We start from the raw sequence: 16,416 nt of genomic DNA on the forward strand, positions 1-16,416 counted from the left end.
GGGGATGACGTACTGTCCCATGAGTGACAGAAAACTGAGCCAATCATGACAGAAAACTGAGCCAATCAGGCGCAAAGCTCTGTATTTTCTGCTGGGTAGCCCCACCACCACAGAAAGCACTGAGCTTGGCTGAAACACCTGCATTTTGGAGCTGCTTTAATCAAGAAAGCAAAAAAGAGACCATGTTTGTAAGCAGCTTTCTTAACTCAGTTACTTAAAAAAAATGTTTTTACATTGTTTGCAAACTGATATGTAACACGTATTAATGCAAGCAAATCAGGCAAGGCCCTACAAAAAATATATACACTGCTCAAAAAAATAAAGGGAACACTTAAACAACACAACGTAACTCCAAGTCAATCACACTTCTGTGAAATCAAACTGTCCACTTAGGAAGCAACACTGATTGACAATAAATTTCACATGCTGTTGTGCAAATGGAACAGACAACAGGTGGAAATTTATAGGCAATTAGCAAGACACCCCCAATAAAGGAGTGGTTCTGCAGGTGGTGACCACAGACCACTTCTCAGTTCCTATGCTTCCTGGCTGATGTTTTGGTCACTTTTGAATGCTGGCGGTGCTTTCACTCTAGTGGTAGCATGAGACGGAGTCTACAACCCACACAAGTGGCTCAGGTAGTGCAGCTCATCCAGGATGGCACATCAATGCAAGATGTGGCAAGAAGGTTTGCTGTGTCTGTCAGCGTAGTGTCCAGAGCATGGAGGCGCTACCAGGAGACAGGCCAGTACATCAGGAGACGTGGAGGAGGCCGTAGGAGGGCAAAAACCCAGCAGCAGGACCGCTGCCTCCACCCTTGTGCAAGGAGGAGCAGGAGGAGCACTGCCAGAGCCCTGCAAAATGACCTCCAGCAGGCAGAAAATGTGCATGTGTCTGCTCAAACGGTCAGAAACAAACTCCATGAGGGTGGTATGAGGGCCCGACGTCCACAGGTGGGAGTTGTGCTTACAGTCCAACACCGTGCAGGACGTTTGGCATTTGCCAGAGAACACCAAGATTGGCATATTTGCCACTGGCGCCCTGTGCTCTTCACAGATGAAAGCAGGTTCACACTGAACACGTGACATACGTGACAGAGTCTGGAGACGCCATGGAGAACATTCTGCTGCCTGCAACATCCTCCAGCATGAACAGTTTGGCAGTGGGTCAGTCATGGTGTGGGGTGGCATTTCTTTGGGGGGCCGCACAACCCTCCATGTGCTCGCCAGAGGTAGCCTGACTGCCATTAGGTACCGAGATGAGATCCTCAGACCCCTTGTGAGACCATATGCTGGTGCGGTTGGCCCTGGGTTCCTCCTAATGCAAGATAATGCTAGACCTCATGTGGCTGGAGTGTGTCAGCAGTTCCTGCAAGAGGAAGGCATTGATGCTATGGACTGGCCCGCCCGTACCCCAGACCTGAATCCAATTGAGCACATCTGGGACATCATGTCTCGCTCCATCCACCAATGCCACGTTGCACCACAGACTGTCCAGGAGTTGGTGGATGCTTTAGTCCAGGTCTGGGAGGAGATCCCTCAGGAGACCATCCGCCACCTAATCAGGAGCATGCCCAGGCGTTGTAGGGAGGTCATACAGGCACGTGGAGGCTATACACACTACTGAGCCTCATTTTGACTTGTTTTAAGGACATTACATCAAAGTTGGATCAGCCTGTAGTGTGGTTTTCCACTTTAATTTTGAGTGTGACTCCAAATCCAGACCTCCATGGGTTGATAAATTTGATTTCCATTGATCATTTTTGTGTGATTTTGTTGTCAGCACATTCAACTATGTAAAGAAAAAAGTATTTAATAAGAATATTTCATTCATTCAGTTCTAGGATGTGTTATTTTAATGTTCCCTTTATTTTTTTGAGCAGTGTATATATACACACACCGTTAAAGTCGGAAGTTTACTTACACCTTAGCCAAATACATTTAAACTCAGTTTTTCACAATTCCTGACATTTATTCCAAGTAAAAATTCCCTGTCTTAGGATCACCACTTTATTTTAAGAATGTGAAGTGTCAGAATAATAGTAGAGAGAATGATTTATTTCAGCTTTTATTTCTTTCATCACATTCCCAGTGGGTCAGAAGTTTACATACACTCAATTAGTATTTGGCAGCATTATCTTTCAATTGTTTAACTTGGGTCAAACATTTTGGGTAGCCTTCCACAAGCTTCCCACACTAAGTTGGGTGAATTTTGGCCCATTACTCCTGAAAGAGATGGTGTAACTGAGTCAGGTTTGTAGGCCTCCTTGCTTTTCAGTTCTGCCCACACATTTTCTATAGGATTGAGGTCAGGGCTTTATGATGGCCACTCCAATACCTTGACTTTGTTGTCCTTAAGCCATTTCACCACAACTTTGGAAGTATGCTTGGGGTCATTGTCCATTTGGAAGACCCATTTGCAACCAAGCGTTAACTTCCTGACTGATGACTTGAGATGTTGCTTTAATATACCCACATAATTTTTCTACCTCATGATGCCATCTATTTTGTGCATGATGCTGCCACACCCGTGCTTCAATGTTGGGATGGTGTTCTTCGGCTTGCAAGCCTCCCTCTTTTTCCTCCAAACATAATGATGGTCATTGTGGCCAAACAGTGCTATTTGTGTTTCATCAGACCAGAGGACATTTCTCCAAAAAGTACGATCTTTGTCCCCATGTGCAGATGCAAACCGTAATTCTGGCTTTTTTATGGCGGTTTTGGAGCAGTGGCTTTTTCTTGCTGAGCGGCCTTTCAGGTTATGTTGACATAGGACTCGTTTTACTGTGGATATAGATACTTTTGTACCGGTTTCCTCCAGCAGCTTCACAAGGTTCTTTGCTGTTGTTCTGGGATTGATTTGCACTTTTCGCACCAAAGTACATTAATCTCTAGGAGACGGAACGCGTCTCCTTCCTGAGCGGTATGCCGGTTGCGTGGTCCCATGGTGTTTATACTTGCGTACTATTGTTTGTACAGATGAACGCGGTACCTTCAGGTGTTTGGAAATTGTTCCCAAGGATGAACCAGACTTGTGGAGGTCTACAATTTTCTTTCCTGAGGTCTTGGCTGATTTCTTTTGATTTTCCCATGATGTCAAGCAAAGAGGCACTGAGTTAGAAGGTAGCCCTGATATACATCCACATGTAAACCTCCAATTGACTCAAATGATGTCAATTAGCCTATCAGAAGCTTCTAAAGCCATAACATCATTTTCTGGAATTTTCCAAGCTGTTTAAATGCACAGTCAACTTAGTGTATGTAAACTTCTGACCCACTGGAATTGTGATACAGTGAATTATAAGTGAAATAATCTGTAAACAATTGTTGGAAAAATTACTTGTGTCATGTACAAAGTAGATGTCCTAACCGACTTGCCAAAACTATAGTTTGTTAACAAGAAATTTGTGGAGTGGTTGATAAACGAGTTTTAATGACTCCAACCTAAGTGTATGTAAACTTCCGACTTCAACTGTATATAGAATCTTTATTTGTTTTCCTTAAGTGTGGTGCTCAAAACAGGTGGGGATGACGGGTCGCCACTGATTGATTGTCAGTAGTGATTGGTTTCTTTGTGTTGTGTTCTCTACAGTTGGAGGATGGAGCACTGAAACCCCTTCAGAAACACTGTCCTGAACTAACCACTATCAACATGCAGTCCTGCTCAGTAAGACCGAGAGAAAGAGATGGAGAGAGTGTGTGCATTCATTAGTAGGGATTGAAAGACAGAACACGTGTGTTATTTATAAGCAGGAGATTAACACCCCCTTTACTTTTTTTTCATTTAAAATGAATTAAATTGAGATTATAATGTCAAAGTGGAATTATGTTTTAAAAAATGACAAGATGAAATGTCTTGAGTCAAGCATTCAACCCCTTTTACTATGGCAAGCCTAAATAAATTCCGGCGTAAAAATGTGCTAAACAAGTCACATAATAAGTTGCATGGACTCTGTGTGCAATAATAGTTTTAACATTTTTGAATGACTACCGCATCTCTGTACCCCACACATACAATTATCTGTAAGGTCCCTTAGGCGAGCAGTGAAATTCAAACACCGATTCAACCACAAAGACCAGGGAGGTTTCCATTGCCTCGCAAAGAAGGGCACCTATTGGTAGAAAAAAAACAGACATTGAAAATCTCTTTGAGCATGATGAAGTTAATTACACTTTGGATGGTGTATCAATATACCCAGTCACTACCAAGATACAGGCCTCCTTCCTAACTCTGTTGCCGGAGAGGAAGGAAACCGTTCAGGTATTTCACCATGAGCACAAAGATGACTTTTAAACAGCTACAGAGTTTAATGGCAGTGATAGGAGAAAACGGAGGATGGATCAACAACAGTTACTGATAGAAGGAAGCCTGTACAGAATAAAAATATTCCAAAACATGCATCCTGTTTGCAATAAGGCACTAAAGAAAAACTGCAAAGAAATTAACTTTATATTCTGAATACAGTGTTATGCTTGGGGCAAATACAACACATTGCTGAGTAACACTCTTCATATTTTCAAGCATGGGGGTGGCTGCATCATGTTATGGGTATGCTTGTCATCTGCAAGGACTAGGGAGTTTTTTAGAATAGAAATAAACGGAATAGAGCGAAAGGAAAACCTGGTTCAGTCTGCTGTCCAGCAGACACTGGGATAAAAATGACAATAACCTAAAACACAAGGCCAAATATACACTGGAGTTGTTTACCAAGATGACATTGAATGTTCCGGACTGGCCTAGTTACAGTTTTGACTTAAATCGGCTTGAAAATCTATGGCAAGACTTGAAAATGGCTGTCTAGCAATTAAATCAATTTTATTCCCACCTTGTAACACAACAAAATGTGGAAGTCGAGGGGTGTGAATATTTTCTGAAGGCACTGTAAGTGATTGCAGAAACAGACAGAGACACAGACAGACAGACCGAGAGACAGACAGATATGCACGCGTAATGTGTGTTTGTTAACAGCAGATAACTGATGATGGCTTGGTCAGTCTGTGTCGGGGATGCCACAAGCTGCAGGTCCTGTGTATCTCTGGCTGCAGTAACATTACAGACGCCTCTCTCACTGCTCTGGGTCTCAACTGTCCCCGACTGAAGTAAGAAATGGGAAATGTGTCCCTTTCTTGTAATTGTGGATTAGGTCTACTGATAAACACCCCATACATACACTAAACCAATGCATAACCAATGCATAACCAAAACATAACCAATGGTTGGGTGTGTGTGTCAGGATCTTGGAGGCTGCGCGATGTTCACAGGTTACAGACGCTGGGTTTACTGTACTGGCCAGGGTAAGTGCTTCTCTGTCTCCTTCGTCACTTTTATTCTGTCTTGATCTGTGTGTTTCGATCCCTGAAATGCTGACCTGATGCATCTTTTGTTTCAACAGAATTGTCATGAGATGGAAAAAATGGATTTAGAAGAATGTATTTTGGTAAGATTTCATGGGGTTCTTTTCTCAGACTCAATCTACAGTTGCATTCAATCAGAGATTGATTGAGCTTGTCTGATTATATGTACTGTATCTGGGTTTGATTGAGTCTGTCTCCTCTCACAGGTGACTGACAACGCACTAGTCCAGCTCGCTATTCACTGCCCTCGCCTGCAAGCACTGGTACTTATTGGTGTGTGTGTGTGTGTGTGTCTTCATTCATAACTCCCCCCTATCAAACTGTGTGTGTTTGTGTGCATGTACGTGTGTGTACATTACAGTATGTAATATAGTTTCTACTGTCTATCCTCTCCGCCAGTCTCTCTCCCACTGTGAGTTGATAACAGACGATGGTATCAGGGCGCTGAGCAGCAGTGTGTGTGGACAGGAGCGCCTCACAGTGGTGGAGTTGGATAACTGCCCTCTGATCACAGACGTGACTCTGGAGCATCTGAAGAACTGCCACCGTCTGGAAAGGATAGAACTCTACGACTGCCAGCAGGTCACCAGGGCCGGCATCAAACGCATACGGGTCAGTCATCACCATGACTCTCTTACTGCACTACATCTCCCAAGCTGCATCACTGTGGCTGTAATGTCAAAGCTCCTGCATGGCCTGCTGGGAGTTGTAGTTTACTGAGGCTGATGTTGCTCCTGTAGAAATAGAAGGACACTGTTGTAATATACGCCAATATAGTTTATTGCAACGTTGCAGGCTGTCATATGAAATACATGGGAGAATATACAACAGTGTGAAATATTGTTGGATGTCTATGCTACATTGGGAATAATGTTGCTCCTCCGTCTCCATACAGGCTCATCTCCCAGAGATAAAAGTCCACGCCTACTTTGCCCCGGTGACACCCCCTCCTTCGGTGCACGGCGGGGGCCAGAGGCTGTGTCGCTGCTGCATCATCCTCTGACAGTGGAGGGCCAGGGGGGGTCAGCTCTGCCTGCAGGTCCTACTGCTGTGACCCCCCCCCCCCCAACAATAACCCACCTGATCCCTGCAAGATGATGAGACAGACCCTGAACCCCACCACTACACAACTACACCCTGAACCCCACCACAAGACAACTACACCCTAAACCCCACCACAACTACACCACAATACCTGGAATCCCACCACAACACAACTATACCACAATACCCTGAACCCCGCCACTACACAACTACACCCTGAACCCCACCACAACACCCTGAACCCCACCACAACACAACTACACCCTGAACCCCACAACAAGAAAACTACACCACAATACCCTACCACAACACAACTACACCACAATACCCTGAACCCCACCACAACACAACTGCTCCCTGAACCCCACCACAACTACATCACAACATCTTGAACCCCACCACAACACAACTACTCCCTGAACCCCACCACAACACAACTACACCACAATACCCTGAACCCCCACCACTACACAACCCCACCGCAACACCCTGAACCCCACCACAACACAACTACACAACTATAACACAACACCCTGAACCCTACCACAACTACACCACAACAACCTGAACCCCACCACAACTAAACCACAACACCCTGAACCACACTACAACACAACTACACCCTGAACCACACCACAACTATACCACAATACCCTAAACCCCACCACTACACCCTGAACCCCACCACAACACCCTGAACCCCACCACAACACAACTACACCCTGAACCCCACCACAACACCCTGAACCCCACCACAACACAACTACTCCCTGAACCCCACCACAACACCTTGAACCCCACCACAACTATACCACAACACCCTGAACCCCACCACTATACCACAACACCCTGAACCCCACCACTACACAACTACACCACAATACCCTGAACCCCACCACTATTCCACAACACCACAATCCCCTGAACCCCACCACAACTACACCACAACACCCTGAACCCCACCACATCTACACCACAACACCCTGAACCTCACCACAACTACACCACAACACCCTGAACCCTACCACAACTGCACCACAAACACCCTGAGCCCCACCACAACTACACCACAAACACCATGAGCCCCACCACAACTACACCACAAACACCATGAGCCCCACCACAACTATACCACAACACACTGAGCCCCACCACAACACAACTACACCACAACACTCTGAACCCCACCACAACACAACTACACCACAACACCCTGAACCCCACCACAACACAACTACACCCTGAACCCCACCACAACACAACTACACCACAATACCCTGAACCCCACCACAACACAACTACTCCCTGAACCCCACCACAACTACACCACAACACATTGAACCCCACCACAACTACACCACAATACCCCGAACCCTACCACAACTACACCACAATACCCCGAACCCTACCAGAACTACACCACAATACCCCGAACCCTACCACAACTACACCACAATACCCTGAACCCCTCCACAACTATACCACAACACCCTGAACCCCACCACTATACCACAACACCCTGAAACCCACCACTACACAACTACACCACAACACCCTGAACCCCACCACAACTGCACCACAAACACCCTGAACCCCACCACAACTGCACCACAAACACCCTGAACCCCACCACAACTACACCACAAACACCCTGAGCCCCACCACAACTACACCAAACACCATGAGCGCCACCACAACTATACCACAAACACACTGAGCCCCACCACAACACAACTACACCACAACACCCTGAACCCCACCACAACTACACCACAACACCCTGAACCCCACCACAACACAACTACACACTGAACCCCATCACAACACAATACCCTGAACCCCACCACAACACAACTACTCCCTGAACCCCACCACAACTTCACCACAACACCTTGAACCCCACCACTACACAACTACACCACAATACCCCGAACCCTACCACAACTACACCACAATACCCCGAACCCTACCACAACTACACCACAATACCCTGAACCCCTCCACAACTATACCACAACACCCTGAACCCCACCACTATACCACAATGCACTGAACCCCACCACTACACAACTACATAACTACACCACAATCCCCTGAACCCCACCACAACTACACCACAACACCCTGAACCCCACCACAACTACACCACAACACCCTGAACCCCCCCACAACTACACCACAACACCCTGAACCCCACCACAACTATACCACAACACCCTGAACCCCACCACAACTACACCACAACACAACTACACAACTATACCACAATAACCTGAACCCCACCACAACTACACCACAACACCCTAAATCCCACCACAACTACACCACAACACCCTGAACCCCACCACAACAGGACTACACCACAAGACTCTGAACCCCACCACAACTACAGCACAACACCCTGAACCCCACCACAACTACACCACAACACCATGAACCCCACCACAACACAACTACACCACAACACCCTGAACCCCACCACAACTACACCACAATACCCTGAACCCCACCACAACACAACTGCTCCCTGAACCCCACCACAACTACACCACAACACCCTGAACCCCACCACAACAGGACTACACCACAAGACTCCGAACCCCACCACAACTACAGCACAACACCCTGAACCCCACCACAACTACACAATGAACCCCACCACAACACAACTACACCACAACACCCTGAACCCCACCACAACACAACTACACCACAACACCCTGAACCCCACCACTACACAACTACACCAGAATACCCTGAACCCCACCACAACTGCACCACAAACACCCTGAACCCCACCACAACTACACCACAAATACCCTGAGCCCCACCACAACTACACCACAAACACCCTGAGCCCCACCACAACTACACCACAAACACCATGAGCCCCACCAAACACAACTACACCACAACACCCTGAACCCCACCACAACACAACTACACCCTGAACCCCACCACAACTACACCACAATACCCTGAACCCCACCACAACACAACTACTCCCTGAACCCCACCACAACTACACCAAACACCCTGAGCCCCGCCACAACTACACCACAAACACCATGAGCCCCACCACAACTATACCCCACCACAACACAACTATACCACAACACCCTGAACCCCACCACAACACAACTACTCCCTGAACCCCACCACAACTACACCACAACACCTTGAACCCCACCACTACACAACTACACCACAATACCCCGCACCCTACCACAACTACACCACAATACCCTGAACCCCACCACAACTATACCACAACACCCTGAACCCCACCACAACTATACCACAACATCTTGAACCCCACCACCACAACACCCTGAACCCCACCACAACTACACAACTATACCACAATACCCTGAACCCCACCACAACTACACCACAACACCCTGAACCCCACCACAACTACACCACAACACAACTACACAACTATACCACAATACCCTGAACCCAGCCACAACTACACCACAACATCTTGAACCCCACCACAACTACACCACAACACCCTGAACCCCACCACAACTACACCACAACACCCTGAACCCCACCACAACTACACCACAACACCCTGAACCCCACCACAACTATACCACAACACCCTGAACACCACCGCTATACAACAACACCTTGAACCCCACCACAACTACACCACAACACAACTACACAACTATACCACAATACCCTGAACCCTATCACAACTACACCACAACACCCTGAACCCCACCACAACTATACCACAACACCATGAACCCCACCACAACTATACCACAACACCCTGAACCCCACCACCACAACACCCTGAACCCTACCACAACTACACCACAACACCCTGAACCCCACCACAACTATACCACAACACCCTGAACACCACCACTATACAACAACACCTTGAACCCCACCACTACACCACAATACCCTGAACCCTACCACAACTACACCACAATACCCTGAACCCTACCAAAACTACACCACAACACCCTGAACCCCACCACAACTATATCACAACACCCTGAACCCCACCACTATACCAAAACACCTTGAACCCCACCACAACTACACCACTACACCACAATTGCCTTGAACCCCACCACAACTTCACCACAACACCCTGAACCCCACCACAACACAACTACACCACAACACCCTAAACCCCACCACAACTACACCACAACACCCTGAACCCCACCACAACTACACCACAACACCCTGAACCCCACCACAACAGGACTACACCACAAGACCCTGAACCCCACCACAACTACACCACAACACCATGAACCCCACCACAACGACACCACAATACCCTGAACCCCACCACAACTACACCACAATACCCTGAACCCCACCACAACTACACCACAATACCCTGAACCCCACCACAACACAACTGCTCCCTGAACCCCACCACAACTACACCACAACATCTTGAACCCCACCACAACACAACTACTCCCTGAACCCCACCATAACTACACCACAACACCTTGAACCCCACCACTACACCACAATACCCTGAACCCCACCACACCTACACCACAACACACTGAACCCCACCACAACACAACTACATCACAACACCCTGAACCCCACCACAACACAACTACACCACAATACCCTGAACCTCACCACTACACAACTACACCACAACACCCTGAACCCCACCACAACACAACTACACCACAACACCCTGAACCCCACCACAACTACACCACAACACCCTGAACCCCACCACAACAGGACTACACCACAAGACCCTGAACCCCACCACAACTACACCACAACACCATGAACCCCACCATAACGCCACCACAATACCCTGAACCCCACCACAACTACACCACAATACCCTGAACCCCACCACAACTACACCACAATACCCTGAACCCCACCACAACACAACTGCTCCCTGAACCCCACCACAACTACACCACAACATCTTGAACCCCACCACAACACAACTACTCCCTGAACCCCACCATAACTACACCACAACACCTTGAACCCCACCACTACACCACAATACCCTGAACCCCACCACACCTACACCACAACACACTGAACCCCACCACAACACAACTACATCACAACACCCTGAACCCCACCACAACACAACTACACCACAATACCCTGAACCTCACCACTACACAACTACACCACAACACCCTGAACCCCACCACAACACAACTACACCACAACACCCTGAACCCCACCACAACTACACCACAACACCATGAACCCCACCACAACTACACCACAACACCCTGAACCCCACCACAACAGGACTACACCACAAGACCCTGAACCCCACCACAACGACACCACAATACCCTGAACCCCACCACAACGACACCACAATACCCTGAACCCCACCACAATACCCTGAACCCCACAACTACACCACAATACCCTGAACCCCACCACAACACAACTGCTCCCTGAACCCCACCACAACTACACCACAACATCTTGAACCCCACCACAACACAACTACTACCTGAACCCCACCATAACTACACCACAACACCTTGAACCCCACCACTACACCACAATACCCTGAACCCCACCACACCTACACCACAACACACTGAACCCCACCACAACTACATCACAACACCCTGAACCCCACCAAAACACAACTACACCACAACACCCTGAACCCCACCACAACTACACAACTATAACACAACACCCTGAACCCCACCACAACACAGCTACACCACAATGCCCTGAACCTCACCACTACACAACTACACCACAACACCCTGAACCTCACCACTACACAACTACACCACAACACCCTGAACCCCACCAAAACACAACTACACCACAACACCTTGAACCCCACCACTACACCACAACAACCTGAACCCCACCACAACTAAACCACAACACCTTGAACCCCACCACTACACAACTACACCACAATACCCTGAACCCCACCAAAACTACACCACAAACACCCTGACCCCCACCACAAACACCCTAACCCCCACCACAAACACCCTGAGCCCCACCACAACTACACCACAAACACACTGAGCCCCACCACAACTACACCACAATATCCTGAACCCCACCACGACAACACCACAACACCCTGAACCCCACCACCACACAACTATACCACAATACTCTGAACCCCACCACTACACAACTACACCAAAACACCCTGAACCCCTCCACAACTACAATACAACACCCTGAACCTCACCACAACTATACCACCACACAACACCCTGAACCCCACCACAACACAACTACACCACAACAACCTGAACCCCACCACAACACCCTGAACCCCACCATGACCACAACACACTGGACCCCACCACGACTATACAACAACACACTAGACCACAACACAGCTACACCACAACACCCTGAACCCCACCACTACACAACTACACCACAATACCCTGAACCCCACCACTACACAACTACACCACAATACCCTGAACCCCACCACTACACAACTACACCACAATACCCTGAAACCCACCACAACACATTGATACCCACAACAACACAACTACACCACAATACCCTGAACCCCACCACAACTACACCAAACACCCTGAACCCCACCACGACTACAACACAACACCCTGAACCCCACCACGACTACACCACAACACACTGGATGCCACCACGACTACACCACAACACTCTGGACCCCACCACGACTACAGCACAACACCCTGGACCCCACCACAACTACAACAAAACACCCTGAACCCCACCACGACTACACCACAACACCCTGGACCCCACCACAACAGAACTACACCACAACACCCTGGACCCCACCACAACAGAACTACACCACAACACACTGGATGCCACCACGACTACACCACAACACCCTGAACCCCACCACAACTATAACACAACACCCTGGACCCCACCACAACTACAACACAACACCCTGAACCCTACCACGACTACAAAACAAAACCCTGGACCCTATGAACCACACGGTCTTCTTCAGTAGGCAGTAAACAGAAGAAGGTTATTCAAAAATGAGAGGTTCTGAATTTTTCCAATGATAAACAAAAAAATATATAATTCTGTTGCAAACTGTTTTTCTACAGTCTGACTTCCTGAACACGACCCTGGTAAACACCCTGGACCTACTGGTCACTACAGGTCAATGATCAATACAGACTGATTGATCACTACCTATAAATGATCAATTGATCAGTTGGACTCTTGCTGATCTGCACTGCAATCTCCTACTCGGGTGGAGAGAGGGGAGTGTGAGGGGTCTTTTTTCTCTGACAGAACTCTGTGAGTCTAGCCTCCCTCCCCTTCCAGACCCCTTCCAGACCCCTCCAACACCACCCTCCCCTTCCAGACCCCTTCCAGACCCCTCCAACACCACCCTCCCCTTCCAGACCCCTTCCAGACCCCTCCAACACCTCCCTCCCCTTCCAGACCCCTTCCAGACCCCTCCAACACCTCCCTCCCCTTCCAGACCCCTTCCAGACCCCTCCAACACCACCCTCCCCTTCCAGACCCCTCCTCTCCAACACCACCCTCCCCTTCCAGACCCCTCCAACACCACCCTCCCCTTCCAGACCCTCCTCTCCAACATTACCCTCCCCTTCCCGACCCCTCCTCTCCAACATTACCCTCCCCTTCCAGACCCCTCCTCTCCAACACCACCCTCCCCTACCAGACCCCTCCTCTCCAACATTACCCTCCCCTACCAGACCCCTCCTCTCCAACATTACCCTCCCCTTCCAGACCCCACCTTTCCAACACCACCCTCCCTTTCCAGACCCCTCCTCTCCAACACTACTCTCCCCTTCGAGACCCCTCCTCTCCAACACTTGGACTAGAGGATGAGGGGGGACGATCCTAAAGAGGCAGAAGTCTACAACCCACAAAATGGTGGACAGTGTTATTCAGGAAGGTGCAATGGTACAGAACTTGCACATAGGAGTACAGATGTGACAACGAGCATTGGTAATCATGTCAACTCCATACGTGACAATTCTATCTGCCAAGTTTGAACCGTATTGCCCTTCTAACCACACATCTGGACAACGCATCACTCTGGGTGGACTTCATCTCAACCAATCACACGCCACCTCTGTGTGACCGTGCTGTAAGTCAACCTGCTTCGACCACTGGACACCCAGCCTGTGAACGCCAAAAGGAGGATTCTGGCAAGTGTAGTGATTCTGGGTGTGAACAGAGAGGATGCTGGGATAGCTCTCTGAGACTCGGATCTACGGAGAGGACACCACTAAACCCCGCCCATACAGGTGCAAACTGAAAACCAGTACAAAACTGGACATTTGATGTTTTTTCTGAGAACTTGCCATTTGAGACTCAGTTTTTGTTTGTAAAGAGAATGTTTTGCAATGATGGCAAAAAAAGAATTACAATATGGCAACTCCCCTTCGGATTGGAGTTGGCCAGTAACACATTTTTATTTTCCCTCTTTTTTCCCCGTGCTTATTGTAATTGTCCATGCTTGTCTATCCAGAGAGGGAGATTAGATCTGTGTATCTCTCCTTTTGAAAATAATGAAAGCAAACTGTTACCGTTGGACAGAAATGGACTGTCTCTGTCAGAAGCACAGCATCTGATGACATCAAGTTGTTTTTGTATGCTACATCACTGGAACATGTGTACTCAGGGCCTCTTGTGCACTGTGTGACTGTGGAACACACAGGCCTGGTTCCAAGCTGACCACTAGCCTCTTGTGCACTGTGTGACTGTGGAACACACAGGCCTGGTTCCAAGCTGACCACTAGCCTCTTGTGCACTGCGTGACTGTGGAACACACAGGCCTGGTTCCAAGCTGACCACTAGCCTCTTGTGCACTGTGTGACTGTGGAACACACAGGCCTGGTTCCAAGCTGACCACTAGCCTCTTGTGCACTGCGTGACTGTGGAACACACAGGCCTGGTTCCAAGCTGACCACTAGCCTCTTGTGCACTGTGTGACTGTGGAACACACAGGTCTGGTTCCAAGCTGACCACTAGCCTCTTGACCTCTGAGCAACTCCTGAGTCCCCTTCAAAGAAATGAAAGCCAGAGGTTTGAGCCTAAGTGACGATCATGCGTCTTAAAAAATAAATATCTGGAGCAGTGGAAACAAGCAACGTGGCAGATACTTCACACAGTCTACAAGATGGAGATCGAGGGCAAGGTTAATTCCACTGTATTTTCAGATGTTCAAGGTAGAGTTAAGAATGGTTACCAGAAGTGGGCCTTGATCAATTTGAGGGTGAGGTATAGCTATGTTACTGCTATGTTACCTACCATGAGCATTCTTATCCACGGCGTTCCCGGGGATAAAGGGTCAGGGCTAGGGGCCAGTGGTGGGTTTGGGATGAGGCCTGTGTGTGTGTGTCTCAGACAGACAGAGGTATATCGTATATAATATGGGTGTTTGACTTAGATGCTGCTGGTGCTGAGTTGTGAAGCTGACTGACCTCCAGGGTTGGAGTCAATTCCTTTTCAAAAATGGAATTGATCCCAACCCTGCTGACCTCACTACATGGTAGTGATACTAACAGCCTCTCTTTGACAGATGGTCTAACAGGAGTTTTATGTTGAAGAAAATAAATAATGAATAAATAAACATAACATAAATAAAAGTAACTGATAGTAAATGTGCTCTGACTGTCTCTACAGTGGAATTTGTTCGTGTGTGTGTGTGTGAAATCCTCACCCTGACCAGCAGATGTCGCTGGCGAGCCGTGTAGGTTGATCAAGGGTTGAGATGCTCGCCCAAATCTGGACACCCATCAACAATATCTTATATATTCTCCATGTGCAGGTCATTTTACTTTGAGAAAATATAAGTATGATTATTTTCATCCAAGCTGCGGTAAGGATCAAATGTATTAAAACCTCCAACTTCCATATATTTCCTTTTTAAAATTAGATTACGGGTTTAATATCCTTTACCAGTAAGTGGAAAAATGATCAACTGTAAAATGATTACTTTAGGGATAGACCTATGGGATAGACCTATGGGATAGACCTA

At 48.0% G+C, this 16,416-nt stretch overlaps 1 protein-coding gene across 2 annotated transcripts in view; it reads left to right on the forward strand.

Annotated features, from left to right (window-relative positions):
• The window catches only part of fbxl2 (F-box and leucine-rich repeat protein 2), a 29,868-nt gene extending 13,825 nt beyond the window's left edge, over positions 1-16,043 (forward strand). Inside the window, exons 8-14 of one of the 2 annotated variants that reach the window (XM_064983255.1) lie at positions 3,592-3,666; positions 4,969-5,099; positions 5,234-5,294; positions 5,393-5,437; positions 5,561-5,617; positions 5,754-5,966; positions 6,250-16,043. In XM_064983255.1, the coding sequence (XP_064839327.1) occupies positions 3,592-3,666; positions 4,969-5,099; positions 5,234-5,294; positions 5,393-5,437; positions 5,561-5,617; positions 5,754-5,966; positions 6,250-6,357 (690 nt within the window). In that variant the 3' untranslated portion in view covers positions 6,358-16,043. The remainder of the gene's footprint in view (positions 1-3,591; positions 3,667-4,968; positions 5,100-5,233; positions 5,295-5,392; positions 5,438-5,560; positions 5,618-5,753; positions 5,967-6,249) is intronic. The other variant, XM_064983256.1, reaches the window with a different exon arrangement.
• The last annotated feature ends 373 nt before the right edge of the window (positions 16,044-16,416 follow it).

This window comes from Oncorhynchus masou, chromosome 13, assembly GCF_036934945.1.
Source record: "Oncorhynchus masou masou isolate Uvic2021 chromosome 13, UVic_Omas_1.1, whole genome shotgun sequence".
Taxonomy (NCBI): Eukaryota; Metazoa; Chordata; class Actinopteri; order Salmoniformes; family Salmonidae; genus Oncorhynchus; species Oncorhynchus masou.